The sequence below is a fragment of the Aotus nancymaae genome, unplaced genomic scaffold (assembly GCF_030222135.1).
Source record: "Aotus nancymaae isolate 86718 unplaced genomic scaffold, 86718_ANA_hifiasm-v0.15.2.pri h1tg000028l, whole genome shotgun sequence".
NCBI classification, from domain to species: Eukaryota; Metazoa; Chordata; class Mammalia; order Primates; family Aotidae; genus Aotus; species Aotus nancymaae.
The window spans coordinates 37,763,226-37,777,939 of NW_026988441.1; the positions used below are offsets into that span (position 1 = coordinate 37,763,226).

General features: G+C 51.9%; 1 protein-coding gene across 1 annotated transcript; it reads left to right on the top strand.

Moving 5' to 3' along the window:
- The first annotated feature begins 6,734 nt into the window (after positions 1-6,734).
- CD70 (CD70 molecule) lies at positions 6,735-13,132 on the top strand. The gene is made up of 3 exons (XM_012435886.2): positions 6,735-6,887; positions 7,695-7,728; positions 12,756-13,132. Exons 1-3 carry the CDS (start codon positions 6,735-6,737, stop codon positions 13,130-13,132), a joined length of 564 nt encoding a protein of 187 aa, XP_012291309.2.
- Positions 13,133-14,714: the final 1,582 nt, after the last annotated feature.

A 14,714-nucleotide genomic window follows, 5' to 3' on the forward strand; every position in this document is an offset into this window, starting at 1 on the left:
TCCCATGATGCCTGAGTTCAGTTTCATAAACAGTTGTATTTATTTTTATAAGTTGGCTGCTCCTGTTTCATTTTGAGGTTTTCTTAAGACCTGGTCTTACTCTGTTTCCCCGGCTGGAGTGCAGTTGCATAATCAGGGCTCACTGCAGCCTTCACTTTCCAGGCTAAAGCAGTCCTCCCACCTCAGCCTCCTGAGTAGCTGGAAATACAGGGTGACCACCATGCCAAGCTGATTTTTTTGTAGAGACAGGGTCTTGCTGTGTTGCCCAGGCTGGTCTCAAATTCCTGGGCTCAAGCAACCTACTTGCCCCAGCCTCCCAAAGTGCTGGGATTACAGGCGTGAGCCACTGTGCTCTTTTTCCCCAACTTTCATTCTTCCTTTTTTTTTTTTTTATTTGTTTTGAGACAGGATCTCACTCTGTTGCCCAAGCTGGAGTGCAGTGGTGCAATCTTGGCCCACTGCACCTCAAGCGATCCACTCACTTTGGCCTCCCAAAGGACTGGGATTACACGTGTGAGCCACCACATCCTGTCTCTTTCTTCCCCATCTTTTTAGAAGGTATTAGCTATTTCTTAGTGATGTGAATTCTAAGCTATTTATATCTTCTTTTCTTTTTTTGAGACAGAGTTTTGTTCTTGTTGTCCAGGCTGGAGTGCAATGGCGCGATCTCGGCTCACTGAAACCTCTGCCTCCCAGGTTCAAGTGGTTCTCCTGCCTCAGCCTCCTGAGTAGCTGGGATTACAGGCATGTGCCACCATGTCCAGCTAATTTTATATTTTTAGTAGAGATGAGATTTCTCCATGTTGGTCAGGCTGGTCTCGAAAAAACAAAGTCTGTCTGTCTATCTCTCTCTCTCTCTCTCTCTCTCTCTCTCTCTATATATATATATATGTACACACACACACACACACACACACACATCATGTTCCTGAGAGCCTCTGGCTGTGAATCATCGAGGTCAGTGCATGAACTTGCTTTATGAGTGTTTTTGTTGAAAGACACCTTGCTGAGTATTGTATTTACTGACCTCAGATGATCCGCCAGCCTCAGCCTCCCAAAGCGCTGAGATTACAGGCGTGAGCCACTGTGCCCGGCCACCTATTTATATCTTAAGCTGATAAAAAGTCAGCTAAGTAAATATCAAATAAATTGGGGTAGGAGGCTGCCTTAGAGGTGCTGTCTACGCACTCCCCCAGACCTGGAGTCCTAGGTCTTCCATGAAGGGAAATCCCCTTAGTACTTGGGGACCACAGGGAGGATGTGCTAATCTTCCATCTACCTCAAAATTCTGGACCTATTTCATCATCCTTTTTCACCCACCTAGAAAATGCTACAAGCTCAGGCTCTGAAATCTCCCATTTTTATCTGCTTTTTTTTTTTTTTTTTTTTTTTCAAAAGACTGGGTCTCACCATGTTGCCCAGGCTGGTCTCAAACTCCTGGGCTCAGCCATGCATGGTGGCTCACGCCTATAATCCTAGCACTTTGGAAGGCTGAGGCAGGCGGATCACAAGGTCAGGAGTTCAAGACCAGCCTGACCAACATGGTGAAATCCCATCTGTACTAAAAATACAAAAATTAGCCAGGCGTGCACCTGTAATCCCAGCTACTCAGGAGGCTGAGGCAGGAGAATCACTTGAACCCAGGAGGCAGGGGTTGCAGTGAGCTGAAATCACACCACTGTACTCCAGCCAGGGGGACAGAGGGAGACTCCGTCTCAAAAAAACAAAACAAAACAAAAACCTCCTAGGCTCAAGTGATCCTCCTGCCTCAGCCTCTCAAAGTGTTGAGATCGCAGGCATGAGCCACCAAGCCTGGCCAATCTTTTGCTTTTTGTTGGTAATTTTGCTCTTTCAGACGGCCCCCAAGTAGTGCTGAAGCCCTGTCTAATGTCCCCAAGTGCACGGAGGCTGTGACGAGCCTCACAGAGAAGGAAACTGGTGTGTTAGAGAAGCTACGCCCAGGCACGAGTCCTAGAGCTGCCGGCTGTGAGTTCAGTGTGAATGAATCAACAGCAAATAGAATAGTCAGCAAGGTGTCTTTCAACAGAAACACTCTTAAAGCAAGGTGATGCACTGACCTTGATGATTCATAGCCAGAGGCTCTCAGGAACCTGATGTATATGTGTGTATGTGTGTGTGTGTATATGTGTGTGTGTATATATGTGTGTGTATATATGTGTGTATGTGTGTGTATATGTGTATATATGTGTGTATATGTGTGTATATGTGTGTGTATGTGTGTATATATGTGTGTGTGTATATATATGTGTGTATGTGTGTGTATGTGTGTATATGTGTGTGTATATATGTGTGTGTATATGTGTGTATATATGTGTGTGTATATGTGTGTGTATGTGTGTATATGTGTGTATATGTGTATGTGTGTGTATATGTGTATGTGTGTGTATATGTGTGTGTATATATGTGTGTATGTGTGTGTATATGTGTGTATATGTGTGTGTGTATGTGTGTATATGTGTGTATGTGTGTGTATGTATATATGTGTGTGTATATATGTTTGTGTATATATGTGTGTATGTGTGTATATGTGTGTATATGTGTGTGTATGTGTGTGTATATATGTGTGTGTAGATATATGTGTGTGTATGTGTGTGTATGTGTGTATATGTGTGTGTGTATATATGTGTGTATATGTGTATGTGTGTATATGTGTGTGTATATGTGTGTATGTGTGTATATATGTGTATATATGTGTGTATATATGTGTGTATGTGTGTGTATATGTGTATATATGTGTGTGTATATATGTGTGTGTATGTGTGTGTGTAGATATGTGTGTGTATGTGTGTGTATGTGTGTATATGTGTGTGTGTATATGTGTGTGTGTATATATGTGTGTATATGTGTGTGTATGTGTGTATATGTGTGTGTATATATGTGTGTGTATATGTGTGTGTGTATATGTGTGTGTGTGTGTATGTGTGTATATGTGTGTGTATATGTGTGTGTGTATATATATATGTGTGTGTGTATGTGTGTGTGTAATATAGATAGAGAGAGAGACTTTTATTTTTAAGGCAAAGTCTCACTTCATCACCCAGGCCGGAGTGCAATGGTGCAATCTCAGCTCACTGCAACCTCCGCCTCCCAGGTTTAAGCAATTCTTCTACCTCAGTCTCCTGAGCAGCTGGGATTATAGGCGCCTGCCACCACACCCAGCTAATTTTTTTATTTGTAGTAGAGACAGCGTTCCACCATGTTAGCCAGGCTGGTCTTGAACTCTTGACCTCAAGGTGTCTGCCCACCTGGGCCTCCCAGAGTGCTGGGATTACAGGTATGAGCCACCACACCCAGCCCCTAACCATATAATTTCCCTTAGAAGCAATTGTTTGATGTTCAAGGAACATAACTACCTCAAATAACAGGAGTTGAGTGTAACTTGTTTTTGGTTTTTTTTTTTTTTTTGAGACGAAGTCTCACTCTTGTCGCCCAGGCTGGAGTGAATGGCACCATCTTGGCTCACTACAACCTCCGCCTCCCAGGTTCAAGCCGTTCTCCTGCCTCAGCCTCCCGAGGAGCTGGGATTACAGGCGCCTGCCAGTACGCCTGGCTAATGAGTGTAACTTTTTCTTGTGAAATAGTTTAAGACTTAGAAGAAGCTGCAGAAATGGTCCATAGAATCCCCTTGTGCCCCCCACCCACATCGACAATGTGTAACGAAACTTTGGAATGTCACTGTCGACAAGCAAACATTAGCCACGCCCTGTTGGCAAGCTTTTGTGCTATGGTAGTGAAAGCTGACTTGTACATCTTCTCACTATCGTGCAAGGTTAGGATGGCCTTCACGCTCTAACTAGACCTTCGTATTCATTTTTCGGGGAGTCTGTAACAAAGTGCCACAAACTGGATGGCCTCACACAACAGAATTGTATTCTCTCACTGTTCTGGAGGCCACAGCCTGAACTCAAGGTGTCACCAGGGCCACCAGCACGGCCAGATGCTCCAGGGGATACTCCATTGCTTCTTCCGCTTTCTAGTGGCCGGAAACCGGGAGAGACATGAGATTTCAGAGCCTGAGCCCACAGTGTGTGCTAGGCAGGTGAAAGATGGGAGCCAAATCGGCCCAGGATTTTGGGGTGTCCAAGAAATCAGCATATCCATATGATTACATAATACCTGGGATCTCCCAAGTACTAAAGGAATTTCCTTCACGGAAACCCTAGATCTCCAGGTCTGGGGGAGTGGGGCAGGCAGCCCCTCCAGGATGACCTCTTACCGCAATTTACTTGACATTTTCTTAGCCGGCAGTCCTTAGTGTTTCTTTGTTTCTGTTTTGATTTGGGTTTTGGTGTTTGGTTTGGTTTTGGATTTTGAGACGGAGTCTCGCCCTGTCGCCCAGGCTGGAGTGCAGTGGTGCGATCTCAGCTCACTGCAGCCTCTGCCTCCCAGGTTCAAGCGATTCTCCAGCCTCAGCCTCTCAAGTAGCTGGGATTACAGGCATGTGCCACCACGCCCAGCTAATTTTTGTATTTTTCGTAGAGACAGGTTTTCACCATGTTGGCCAGGCTGGTGTCAAAGTCCTGATCTCAGCTCACTTGAGACTCCGCCTCCCAGGTTCAGGCCTGATTCTCTGCCTCAGTCTCCCAAGTAGCTGGGATTACAGGCACCCAACACCACGCCTGGCTAATTTTTTGTTTCGTTTTGTTTTTAATTTTTTTTTTGCCTGGTCGGTGAGTACCAAAAATTTTTGTATTTTTAATAGAGATGGGGTTTCTCCATGTTGGCAGGCTGTTCTCAAGCTCCTGACCTCAAGCGATCCACCCACCTCGGCCTCCCAAAGTGCTGGGATTACAGGCGTAAGCCCCCACGCCCTTCCAATCCTTGGTGTTTCTTGACTTGCGGCTGCCTCATTCAGTTTCTGTTTCTGTCTGTTTCTGGCTCCCTTCGCTGTGTGTCTATTTGCTCGCCACCTGAGGGCCCACCCTAATCCAGTATGACCTCATTTAACCATAATTACATTTGCAAAAAACCCCCTAATTTCAAAATGAGGTCATATTCTTTGGTTCCAGGTGGTCATGAAATCTGGGAGGACACCGTTAAGCCACTACAACCATCAAAAACAGGAAGGGGGCCTGCGCAGTGGCTCAGGCCTGTAATCCCAGCACCTTAGGAGGCCGAGGCTGGTGGATCAAAAGGTCAAAAGATCGAGATCATCCTGGCTAACACGGTGAAACCCCATCTCTACTAAAAATACAAAAAATTAGCCCAATGTGGTGGCACACGCCTGTGCTCCCAGCTACTCAGCTTCTTGGGAGGCTGAGGCAGGAGAATCGCTTGAACCCGGAAGGCAGAGGTTGCAGTCAGCTGAGACGGTGCCATTGGACTCCAGCCTGGGTGACAGAGTGAGACTCCATCTAAAAAAAAAAAAAAGGTAGGGGCTGGGTGCGGTGGCTCACACCTCTAATCCCGTCACTTTGGGATGCCTACACAGGAGGACCCCTTGAGCCCAGGAGTTTGAGACGAGCCTGGTAACATAGTGACACCCCATCCTCTACCAAAAAAAAAAAAAAAAAAAAATTAAAATTAGCTGGGCATGCGCCTGTAGACCCAACTATGCAAGAGGCTGAGAGGGGAAGGCCACTGGAGCCCAGGAGGTTGGGGTTGCAGTGAGCTTTGATGGCACCGCTGCTCTCCAGCCTGGACCACAGAGCACCACCCTGTCTGTTACAATATTAATTTAATTTCATTTAACTTTAAAAAAAAAAAAACAGGTCTCCAAGAATACAGGAGATAACTGACTGGGCACAGTGGCCCACGCCTGTAATCCCAGCACTTTGGGAGCCTGAGGCAGTTAGATCACCCAGGGTCTGGAGTTCAAAACCAGTGTGGCCAACATGGTGAAACCCCATCTCTACTTAAAATACAAAAAATTAGGCGGGCATGGTGGCAGGCACCTGTAATCTCAGCTACTGGGGAGGCTGAGGCAGGAGAATTGCTTGAACCTGGGAGTCGGAGGTTGCAGTGAGCCGAGATGGTGCCGCTGCAGTGCAGCCTGGGTGACAGAATGAGACCTTCTGTCTTAAAAGAAAGGAGAGAAAGAGAGGAAGGAAGGAAGGAAAAAAGGAAAGAGAAAGGAGAGAAGGAGAGGAAAGAAGAAAAAGAAAGTAAAGGAAGGAAAGAGAAAAGAATGAAGGAAAGAAAAGAAGGAAAGAAAAAAAAAGAAAGGAGATAAAGAGAGAAAGGAAAGAATAAGAAAGGAGAGAAAAGAAAGAAGGAAGGAAAAAGAAACGAAAACGCAAGAGAGGGACACACACATATCTGGAGCGCGCCCCCAATTCCTGGTTGCCGGCTGTACCTGCAGTGCACACCATACCGTCTAGTCCGTAATAAATGCGCAATGGAAGGAGGTTCGTTGAATGAACGAATGAATGTGCCCCAGAAGAATGAGGTGGAGAGTGAAATAGGAAGGCTGGCTGTGTCCCGCCTGAAGGCGAGGACGGGCCGGCCACTCTGAGGCTCACCGGGGGCCCTTGCCCCACCCCTCTAGGAGCTGGAGAGTGGCAGCAGTTGGAGGGAATTTCCCCTGGTCGAATCGCTCAAGCCCCTCCCCTCGATCCGCAGGACATCCCCAGAGGGGCAGGCGGGTCCCCAGACAGGTTGAGGCACGAAGACGCTCCGGAGCCCTGGGAGGGGGCTGCCGTTTCCTTCCTCCTCCTCGGCCGGCCGCGCTCCGCGCCCTGCCCGCCCCGCCTGCGCCAGCGGAGGTGGCCGCGATGCCCGAGGACGGTTCCGGCTGCGCGGGGCGGCGCCGGCCCCACGCGTGCGTCCTGCGCGCGGCTCTGGCCCTGCTGGTCGTAGTGGTCGTGGGGACCTGCATCGCCGTCTGCAGCTGGCGCCCCGCGCAGGTGCCGCCCGAGTCCCCAGGGGTGAGTTGAGATGGGAAGTTGGGAAGGAAACGTCCACCCGGGAGAGAAGCTGGAGAGGAGCGCGGGGACCGTGCGCCAGGGCGGAGACCGAGAGGCGCCTGGCGGAGAAGACGAAATGAGAATGAGACGGGGCAGAGAGGCCCGGGAGGAAGATCTGGTAGACCAGAGACAGAGACCAGAACAGGGAGGCGAGGCGGGGGTTGGGAACCAGGCTGCCCGGCCGGGGTCAGGGCTGGGGGGAGGCAGCCCTGCCCGGGAGGTGCCGGGGGATCCCGGGATGGGAAAGGGACGTGCACGTGGGCATGGAAATGACTCGGCTCGGGTCTTCCCCCGGCAGGCTGACTCAGAGGCTCCTGGGGGCTTCACCAGGCTGGGTGTGGGGGCTTCCTGGAGCCTCTTACGACGGGATGGTCCCCAGCCACTGGCCCCGGGGTGGGGAAAGAGGTTCCCTGGGAGACCCCGCCGGGCCGGGCGCCTTTGCAGCCGAGAAAGTCCGGTGCGCGCGCGGGGTTGGGGTGGGGACGGAGGGGGGGCAGTCCAGCGCCCGGTGCCATCCAGGAAAACGATTCAGGAAACTAAGAAGTTCTTTTGAAGGTCTCAACTTTACGCTCCCCGCTGGTTCAGACCTGCTTCCTCTTTAAGAAGTCTTCAGGAGAAAACAAATAAATAAATAAAACTCACCAGTGCGCACCGTGGGAAGTAGGGGTGGGAAGGAGGATGGACGGAGGAAAGAGAGTCCCTGACTCAGGGCACGCAGAGAACCTCTCTGCTGACATCCGTGCCCTGTTTTCTGGTCTTTTCTTCCAGTGGGACGTAGCTGAGCTGCAGCTGAATCACACAGGTAACGCGGGGGACGTTGGGGGACAGGGAGAAGAAGAGACAGAGAGAGAAGGAGGGAGAGATGGAGAGACGCGGGAGGAGAGGCAGAAACAGACACACAGAGAGAGGGAGGGAGAGAGGGAGAGATAGGCGGGGAGGGAAACAGAGAATGGGGAAGACAGGAGAGAGAGGGAGGGAGAGACTGAGAGGGAGGGAGAGACTCTGAGAGGGAGGGAGAGACTCTCAGAGGGAGGGAGAGACCCAGAGAAAGGGAGGGAGAGACCCAGAGAGAGGGAGGGAGAGACTGAGAGGGAGGGAGAGACTCTGAGAGGGAGGGAGAGACTCTGAGAGGGAGGGAGAGACTCTCAGAGGGAGGGAGAGACCCAGAGAGAGGGAGGGAGAGACTCTGAGACGGAGGGAGAGACCCAGAGAGAGGGAGAGAGAGACCCAGAGAGAGGGAGGGAGAGACTCTGAGAGAGGGAGGGAGAGACTCTGAGAGAGGGAGGGAGAGACCCAGAGAGAGGGAGGGAGAGACTCTGAGAGAGGGAGGGAGAGACTCTGAGACGGAGGGAGAGACCCAGAGAGAGGGAGGGAGAGACCCAGAGAGAGGGAGGGAGAGACTCTGAGAGAGGGAGGGAGAGACTCTGAGACGGAGGGAGAGACCCAGAGAGAGGGAGGGAGAGATGCAGAGAGAGGGAGGGAGAGACTCTGAGAGAGGGAGGGAGAGACTCTGAAAGGGAGGGAGAGATCCAGAGAGAGGGAGGGAGAGACCCAGAGAGAGGGAGGGAGAGACCCAGAGAGAGGGAGGGAGAGATCCAGAGAGAGGGAGGGAGAGATCCAGAGAGAGGGAGGGAGAGACCCAGAGAGAGGGAGGGAGAGACCCAGAGAGAGGGAGGGAGAGACTCTGAGAGAGGGAGGGAGAGACTCTGAGAGGGAAGGAGAGACTCTGAGACGGAGGGAGAGACCCAGAGAGAGGGAGGGAGAGACTCTGAAAGGGAGGGAGAGATCCAGAGAGAGGGAGGGAGAGACCCAGAGAGAGGGAGAGAGAGACTCTGAAAGGGAGGGAGAGATCCAGAGAGAGGGAGGGAGAGATCCAGAGAGAGGGAGGGAGAGACCCAGAGAGAGGGAGGGAGAGACTCTGAAAGGGAGGGAGAGATCCAGAGAGAGGGAGGGAGAGATCCAGAGAGAGGGAGGGAGAGACCCAGAGAGAGGGAGGGAGAGACTCTGAAAGGGAGGGAGAGATCCAGAGAGAGGGAGGGAGAGACCCAGAGAGAGGGAGGGAGAGACTCTGAAAGGGAGGGAGAGACCCAGAGAGAGGGAGGGAGAGACTCTGAAAGGGAGGGAGAGATCCAGAGAGAGGGAGGGAGAGACTCTGAGAGGGAGGAAGAGACTCTGAGAGGGAGGGAGAGACTCTGAGACGGAGGGAGAGACCCAGAGAGAGGGAGAGAGAGACCCAGAGAGAGGGAGGGAGAGACTCTGAGAGAGGGAGGGAGAGACAGCAAGAAGCAAGGACAGGGAAAGAGACAGAAAGAAACAAACAGCTAGAGACATAGGAAGAGAGAATGGGAAAGAGATGGGAAGAAGGAGGGAGGAAGGCAGGTGGGGAAGACAGAACGAGAGAGAGGGAGAGACAGACAGAAAAAGAGGAGATGGGGAGAGAGCGAGGGAGAGACAGAGAAAGAAAAGAAAGGAAAAGAGAATGAAAATGGGAGAGTGAGGTCCCTGCATGGTGGCTGGGGGCGGGGAGAGAGAGACAGAGAGAGAGAGAGCGAGAGAGAGAGAGAGGCATATATATATATCAGGGGTCAGAGAGGGTCAAGGAGAAGAGAGAGAAACATTTTAGTCTCTGGGGATGAGAGAGAGAGGAGAGAGAGACACATCAGTCCCAAGAGAAAGGAAGAGAGCCCCGGGGCAGGTGTGTGTTTCTGAGCATCCAGTACCGGTCTCTCTCTTTCCCCCTCAGTCCTTCACGTTTGATCTCCTTCCTTGGAAGAATCAGAGGGGGTTTTAGTAAACAAAAACGCTCACTGGAATGGCCACCTCCCTCCATTCCTGCCACAAGCATTACACACCTGCCGTGGCAGGCACTGTGGGCTGCCGCAGTCGGGCACAAAACTGACAGAAATCCCTGCCTGGTGAGCTTCCCTTCTGCTGCTGCTTCTACCGAGGGGGAGATGACAAAACATATGAATGAACATGTGACGAGCAGAGCAATGCCACGCGGAGTAAAAAGGCCGAGAGCAGGTTCTAGAGAAAAAGCAGGCATGGGGGTCCGGGCGTGCCAGGGTTGGGGTTTTCATTTAAAGTGGAGTCATGGTGGGGCGGGGATGGGGGTGTCTCTGGGGGGGTGTCTCTGAGGGGGTGGCATTGGCAAGAAGCCCTGGGGAGGTGAGATGATGACACCTTCTGCTCTAGGTGGGGGGATCTTTCTCCTCTCAGCCTCTCTGAGAGAGGAAGCTTCTTCCTCTGTTTATCCACAGTTCATCCCCAGAGACTAAAATGTTTCTCTGTCTTCTCCTTGACCTCTCTAACCCCTGATATATATATATGCCTCTCTCTCTCTCTCTCTCTCCCCCCGCTCCTTCTCTCTCTCCCTTTCTCTCTCTCTCCTCCATCCCACCCTCCCTCCCTCCCTCTCTATCTCTCTCTCTCCCTCTCTCCCTCTCTCTCTCTCTCCTCCATCCCACCCTCCCTCCCTCCCTCCCTATCTCTCCCTCTCTCTCTCTCTCTCTCTCTCTTTCTCTCTCTCCCTCTCCCCCACCCCACCCCCCTCTGTGTTTTCTGTGATTTCCTCTGAGGCCCGTTTCTGGAGAGTGGCTGGAAACTCTGGCCCAGATCCACAGGTCGCCAGGGCAGTGGTCATGGGTGTTGACAGTGTGTCTTTCACAGGCTAGTTCTTTCTTCTGGTGGATGACATCATGCCTAGGTGTCTGGCAGGGGACCGGGTGTCACTCTCACAGGAAATTTGCATCACCCGGTAAACACTCTTATGGCTCCTGTTTGATGTGTGCTCAGTTCCTTCCTAACAAGACAGGCAGCCTCCAGGAGAGCCTTGAGTGAGGAGGAGAGTGAGGCTCAGGTATGTCCGTCAGATGAGACAGGGAAGAGGCAGGAGATGCTGCGGTGAAACACGTAACATACAGCCGAGCACAGTGGCTCACGACTGCGAACCCAGTGCTTTTGGAGGCTGAGATAGGAGGATTGCTTCAGCCCAGGAGTTGAGACCAGCCTGGGAAACACAGCAAGACCCCATCTCTTTGAAAGTTAGCTGGTCAAGTGCCTCTTCCCTGTGACTCCGGTGGCTGAGGTGGGGGGATTGCTTGAGCCCCAGAGGTTGAGGCTGCAGTGAGCTATGATTGCACCACTGCACTCCAGCCTGGGTGACAGGGCCAGACCCTGTCTCTAAAGAAAATAATGATCTGGCCAGGCACGGTGGCTCACACCTGTAATCCCAGCAATTTGGGAGGCTGAGGCTGGCAGATCATGAGGTCAGGAGTTCAGGACCAGATTGGCCAACATAGTGAAACCCTGTCTCTACTAAAAATACAAAAAATTAGCCGGGCGTGGTGGCGGGCGCCTGTACTCCCAGCTGCTTGGGAGGCTGAGGCAGGAGAATCACTTGAACCTGGGAGGCAGGAGTTGCAGTGAGCCAAGACCGTGCCATTGCACTCCAGCCTGGGTAACAGATGGAGACTCTGTCTCTAAAAGAGAAAATAAAGATCCCAGAGAGAAGAGGCCGACGGGAAGGTAGGGGAGCTCGCCGAGACACACACGCTCAACCAGTGGGTAGAAAGCAGGCAGGGAGGTGGGGTCCGGGAGCCACAGCCTTTACTGGGGTTCAGGGTGTTACCCAAGCAGGCTTCCCTCGGGGAGTTGTGATCAAGCCCGTATGCTCCATGGAGACCCCAGCCGAGGCTCAGCTCTGCAGTCTGTGCAGGAAGAGGGAGCTGATGGGGTGAGTGGAGTGGGGTGCGCGGAGCTGCCCTGTCGGTGGTTGTATAGGGCACGTGGCCAAGTCGATAACATTGAGGACCTGGGAGGGGGCGGAGAATGGAAAACGGTATCACGGGAGAGGGAGCACAGAAAACTACATTTACATTCAAGTGGGATGCTGAGGCAAGATAATCGGAATTCACTCACACACACACTCCCCTGGTTCCTGTCCCTCTGCCTTCCTCTGCCTCCTGCTCTCTCTCTCTGCTCTCTCTCCCTCTCGTTCTCCCACTCCCTCTCTCTCCCTCTTGTTCTCCCGCGCTCTCCCTCTCCCTCTCTCAATTGCGCTCCCGCGAGCTCTCTCTCTGTTTCCCTCTCTCTCCCTCTTGTCCTCCTGCTGTCTCCCTCTCCCTCTCTGAATTGCGCTGTCTCTGTCTCTCTCTCCCTCTCATTTTCCGCTCTCTCTCCCTCTTGTCCTCCCGCTGTCTCCCTCTCCCTCTCTCAGTTGTCCTCTCTCTCTGTCTCTCTCTCTCCCTCTCATTGTCCAGCTCTCTCCCTCTCTCTCCCTCCCCCATCTCTCTCTACCCCTGTCTGTTTCTGTATTTTTTTTCTCTCTCTCCTGATGGCTCTCTCTCTCCCTCTCTCTACCCCTCTCCCCTTACCCCTCTCTCCTTTAGATCTCTAGCCTTCTATTCCCCTCCCTTTTTTTATTTTTTGTTGTTTTTTGTTTGTTTGAGACAGGGTCTCTTTCGCCCAGGCTGGAGTGCAGTGATGTGATCTTAGCTCACCGCAGTCTCAACCTCCCAGGCTCAAGCGATCCTCCAGCCTCAGCCTCCCAAGGGTAGCCAGGACCAGAGGCATGTGGCACCACACCTGGCTTTTTATTTTTTGTAGAGAAAGGGTTTGACCACGTTTGGCCAGACTGGTCTCAAACTCCTGACCTCAGGCGATCCTCCCACCTCTGTCTCCTAAAGTGCTGGGATTACAGGCGTGAGCTGCCACACCCAGCCTATCCCTTGATCTCTAACTCTCAATTTCTACATCTGACTTTCTCTAGGACCCCCGTGCCTCAGTCTCCCTAACCCTCCATCTCATCCCTCTAACCTGTGCCCCCAGGACCTCAGCAGGACCCCAGGCTATACTGGCAGGGGAGCCCAGCACTGGGCCGCTCCTTCCTGCGTGGACCAGAGCTGGACAAGGGGCAGCTACGTATCCATCGTGACGGCATCTACGTGGTACACATCCAGGTGACGCTGGCCAACTGCTTCTCCAGACCCCGCCCCCGCGCCACCCTGACCGTGGGAATCTGCTCTCCAGCAGCCCGGAGCATCAGCCTGATGCGCCTCGGCTTCTACCAAGGTTGCTCTGTCGCCTCCCAGCGCCTGACGCCCCTGGCCCGAGGGGACACGCTCTGCACCAACCTCACAGGGACACTTACACCTTCACGAAACACTGACGAGACCTTCTTTGGGGTGCAGTGGGTGCGTCCCTGACCACTGCCTCTAGTTAGGGTTTTTTTAAACTTTATTTTATTTTATTTAAGTTCAGAAAAAGAAAAAAAAAAATGTACACACGAGCCAGCGGGGTTGGGAGTGTATTGGCTTTTTTTCTTTGTTTTCATTTTCCTCTTAAAAATACAAAAATTAGCCTAGTGTTGTGGCATCCATCTGTAATCCCAGCTACTTGGGAGGCTGAGGCAAGAGAATTGCTTGAACCTGAGAGGCAGAGGTTGCTGTGAGCCGAGATTGCACCACCGCACTCCAGCCTGGGTGACGTCTTGGAAAAAGAAAAAAAACATGTTCTTGGTTAGGGATGTTTAAAGAATAGAGGAAGCTGGCTGGGCACGGTGGATCATGCCTGTAATCCCAGCACTCTGGGAGGCCGAGGCAGGCGGATAACTTGAACCCAGGAGTTCAAGACCAGCCTGGGCAACATAGTGAGACATCTGTACAAAAAATACAAAAATTGCTGGGCGCGGTGGCACGTGCCTATAGTCCCAGCTACTCGGGAGGCTGAGGTGGGAGGATCGCTTGAGTCCAGAAGTTTTGGGCTGTAGTGTGCCATGTCATCAGGTGTCCACACTAAGTTCGGCATCAATATGGTGACCTCCCGGGAGCAGGGAACCACCAGGTTGCCTAAGGAGGGGTGAACCAGCCCAGGTAAGAAACAGAGCAGGTGAAAACTCCCGTGCTGATCAGTAGTGGGATCGTGCCTGTGAATAGCCACTGCACTCCAGCCTGGACAATATAGGGAGACCCCGTCTCTAAAAATATATATATACAAAAATTAACCAGATGTAGTGGTGTGCCAGTCCAAGCTACTCGGGGGGCTGAAGTGGGAGGTTGGGTAGAGCCCAGGAGGTCAAAACCTGCAGTGAGCCATGATCGTGCCACTGCACTCCAGCCTGAGCAACAGTGAGATTCCATGTCAAAAAAAAAAAAGTTCTGTTTTCTCCTTGGTACATCTGTTTGTCAAGAAAGGAAACACAAGGGTCACTTACTTGGGTGACTGTCTCTCAAAGCAGACGATACAAAGTATCTAACGATTTGGGAGGCCAAGGTGGGTGGATCATTTGAGATCAGGAGTTAGAGACCAGCCTGGCCAACATGGTGAAACTCTGTCTCTACTAAAAATATGAAAATTAGCCGTGCATGGTGGAGGGCGCCTGTAATCTGAGCTGTGTAGGAGGCTGAGGCATGAGAATCATTTGAACCCTGGAGGCAGAGGTTCCAGGGAGCCAAGATATGCCACTACACCCCAGCTGGTGATACGCGCAGCAAACCATCATGGCACACGTTTATGTAACAAGACTGCACATCCTGCACATGTACCCCAGAACTTAATAAAAGATCACTTGAGGTCAGGAGCTCAAGACCAGCCTGGCCAACGTGGCAAAACCTCATCTCTACTAAAAATACAGGGTCTTGCTCTGTCACCCTGGCGGCAGTGCAGTGGCATGATCCTGTCTCACTGCAGCCTCAAACTACTGGGCTTAAATGATCCTCCCCCCTCAGACTCCCAAATAGCTGGGACCACAGGCCTATGCCACCACACCCAGCTATTCTTTTTTTTTTT

What these genes read in the sequence shown, in the direction of transcription:
- CD70 (XM_012435886.2), top strand. Translation starts at nt 6,735, where the DNA reads ATGCCCGAGGACGGTTCCGGCTGCGCGGGGCGGCGCCGGCCCCACGCG. An exon ending in TGCCGCCCGAGTCCCCAGGG is followed by an intron (nt 6,888 to 7,694) that starts GTGAGTTGAGAT and finishes CTTTTCTTCCAG; the next exon opens with TGGGACGTAGCTGAGCTGCA. An exon ending in GCTGCAGCTGAATCACACAG is followed by an intron (nt 7,729 to 12,755) that starts GTAACGCGGGGG and finishes CTGTGCCCCCAG; the next exon opens with GACCTCAGCAGGACCCCAGG.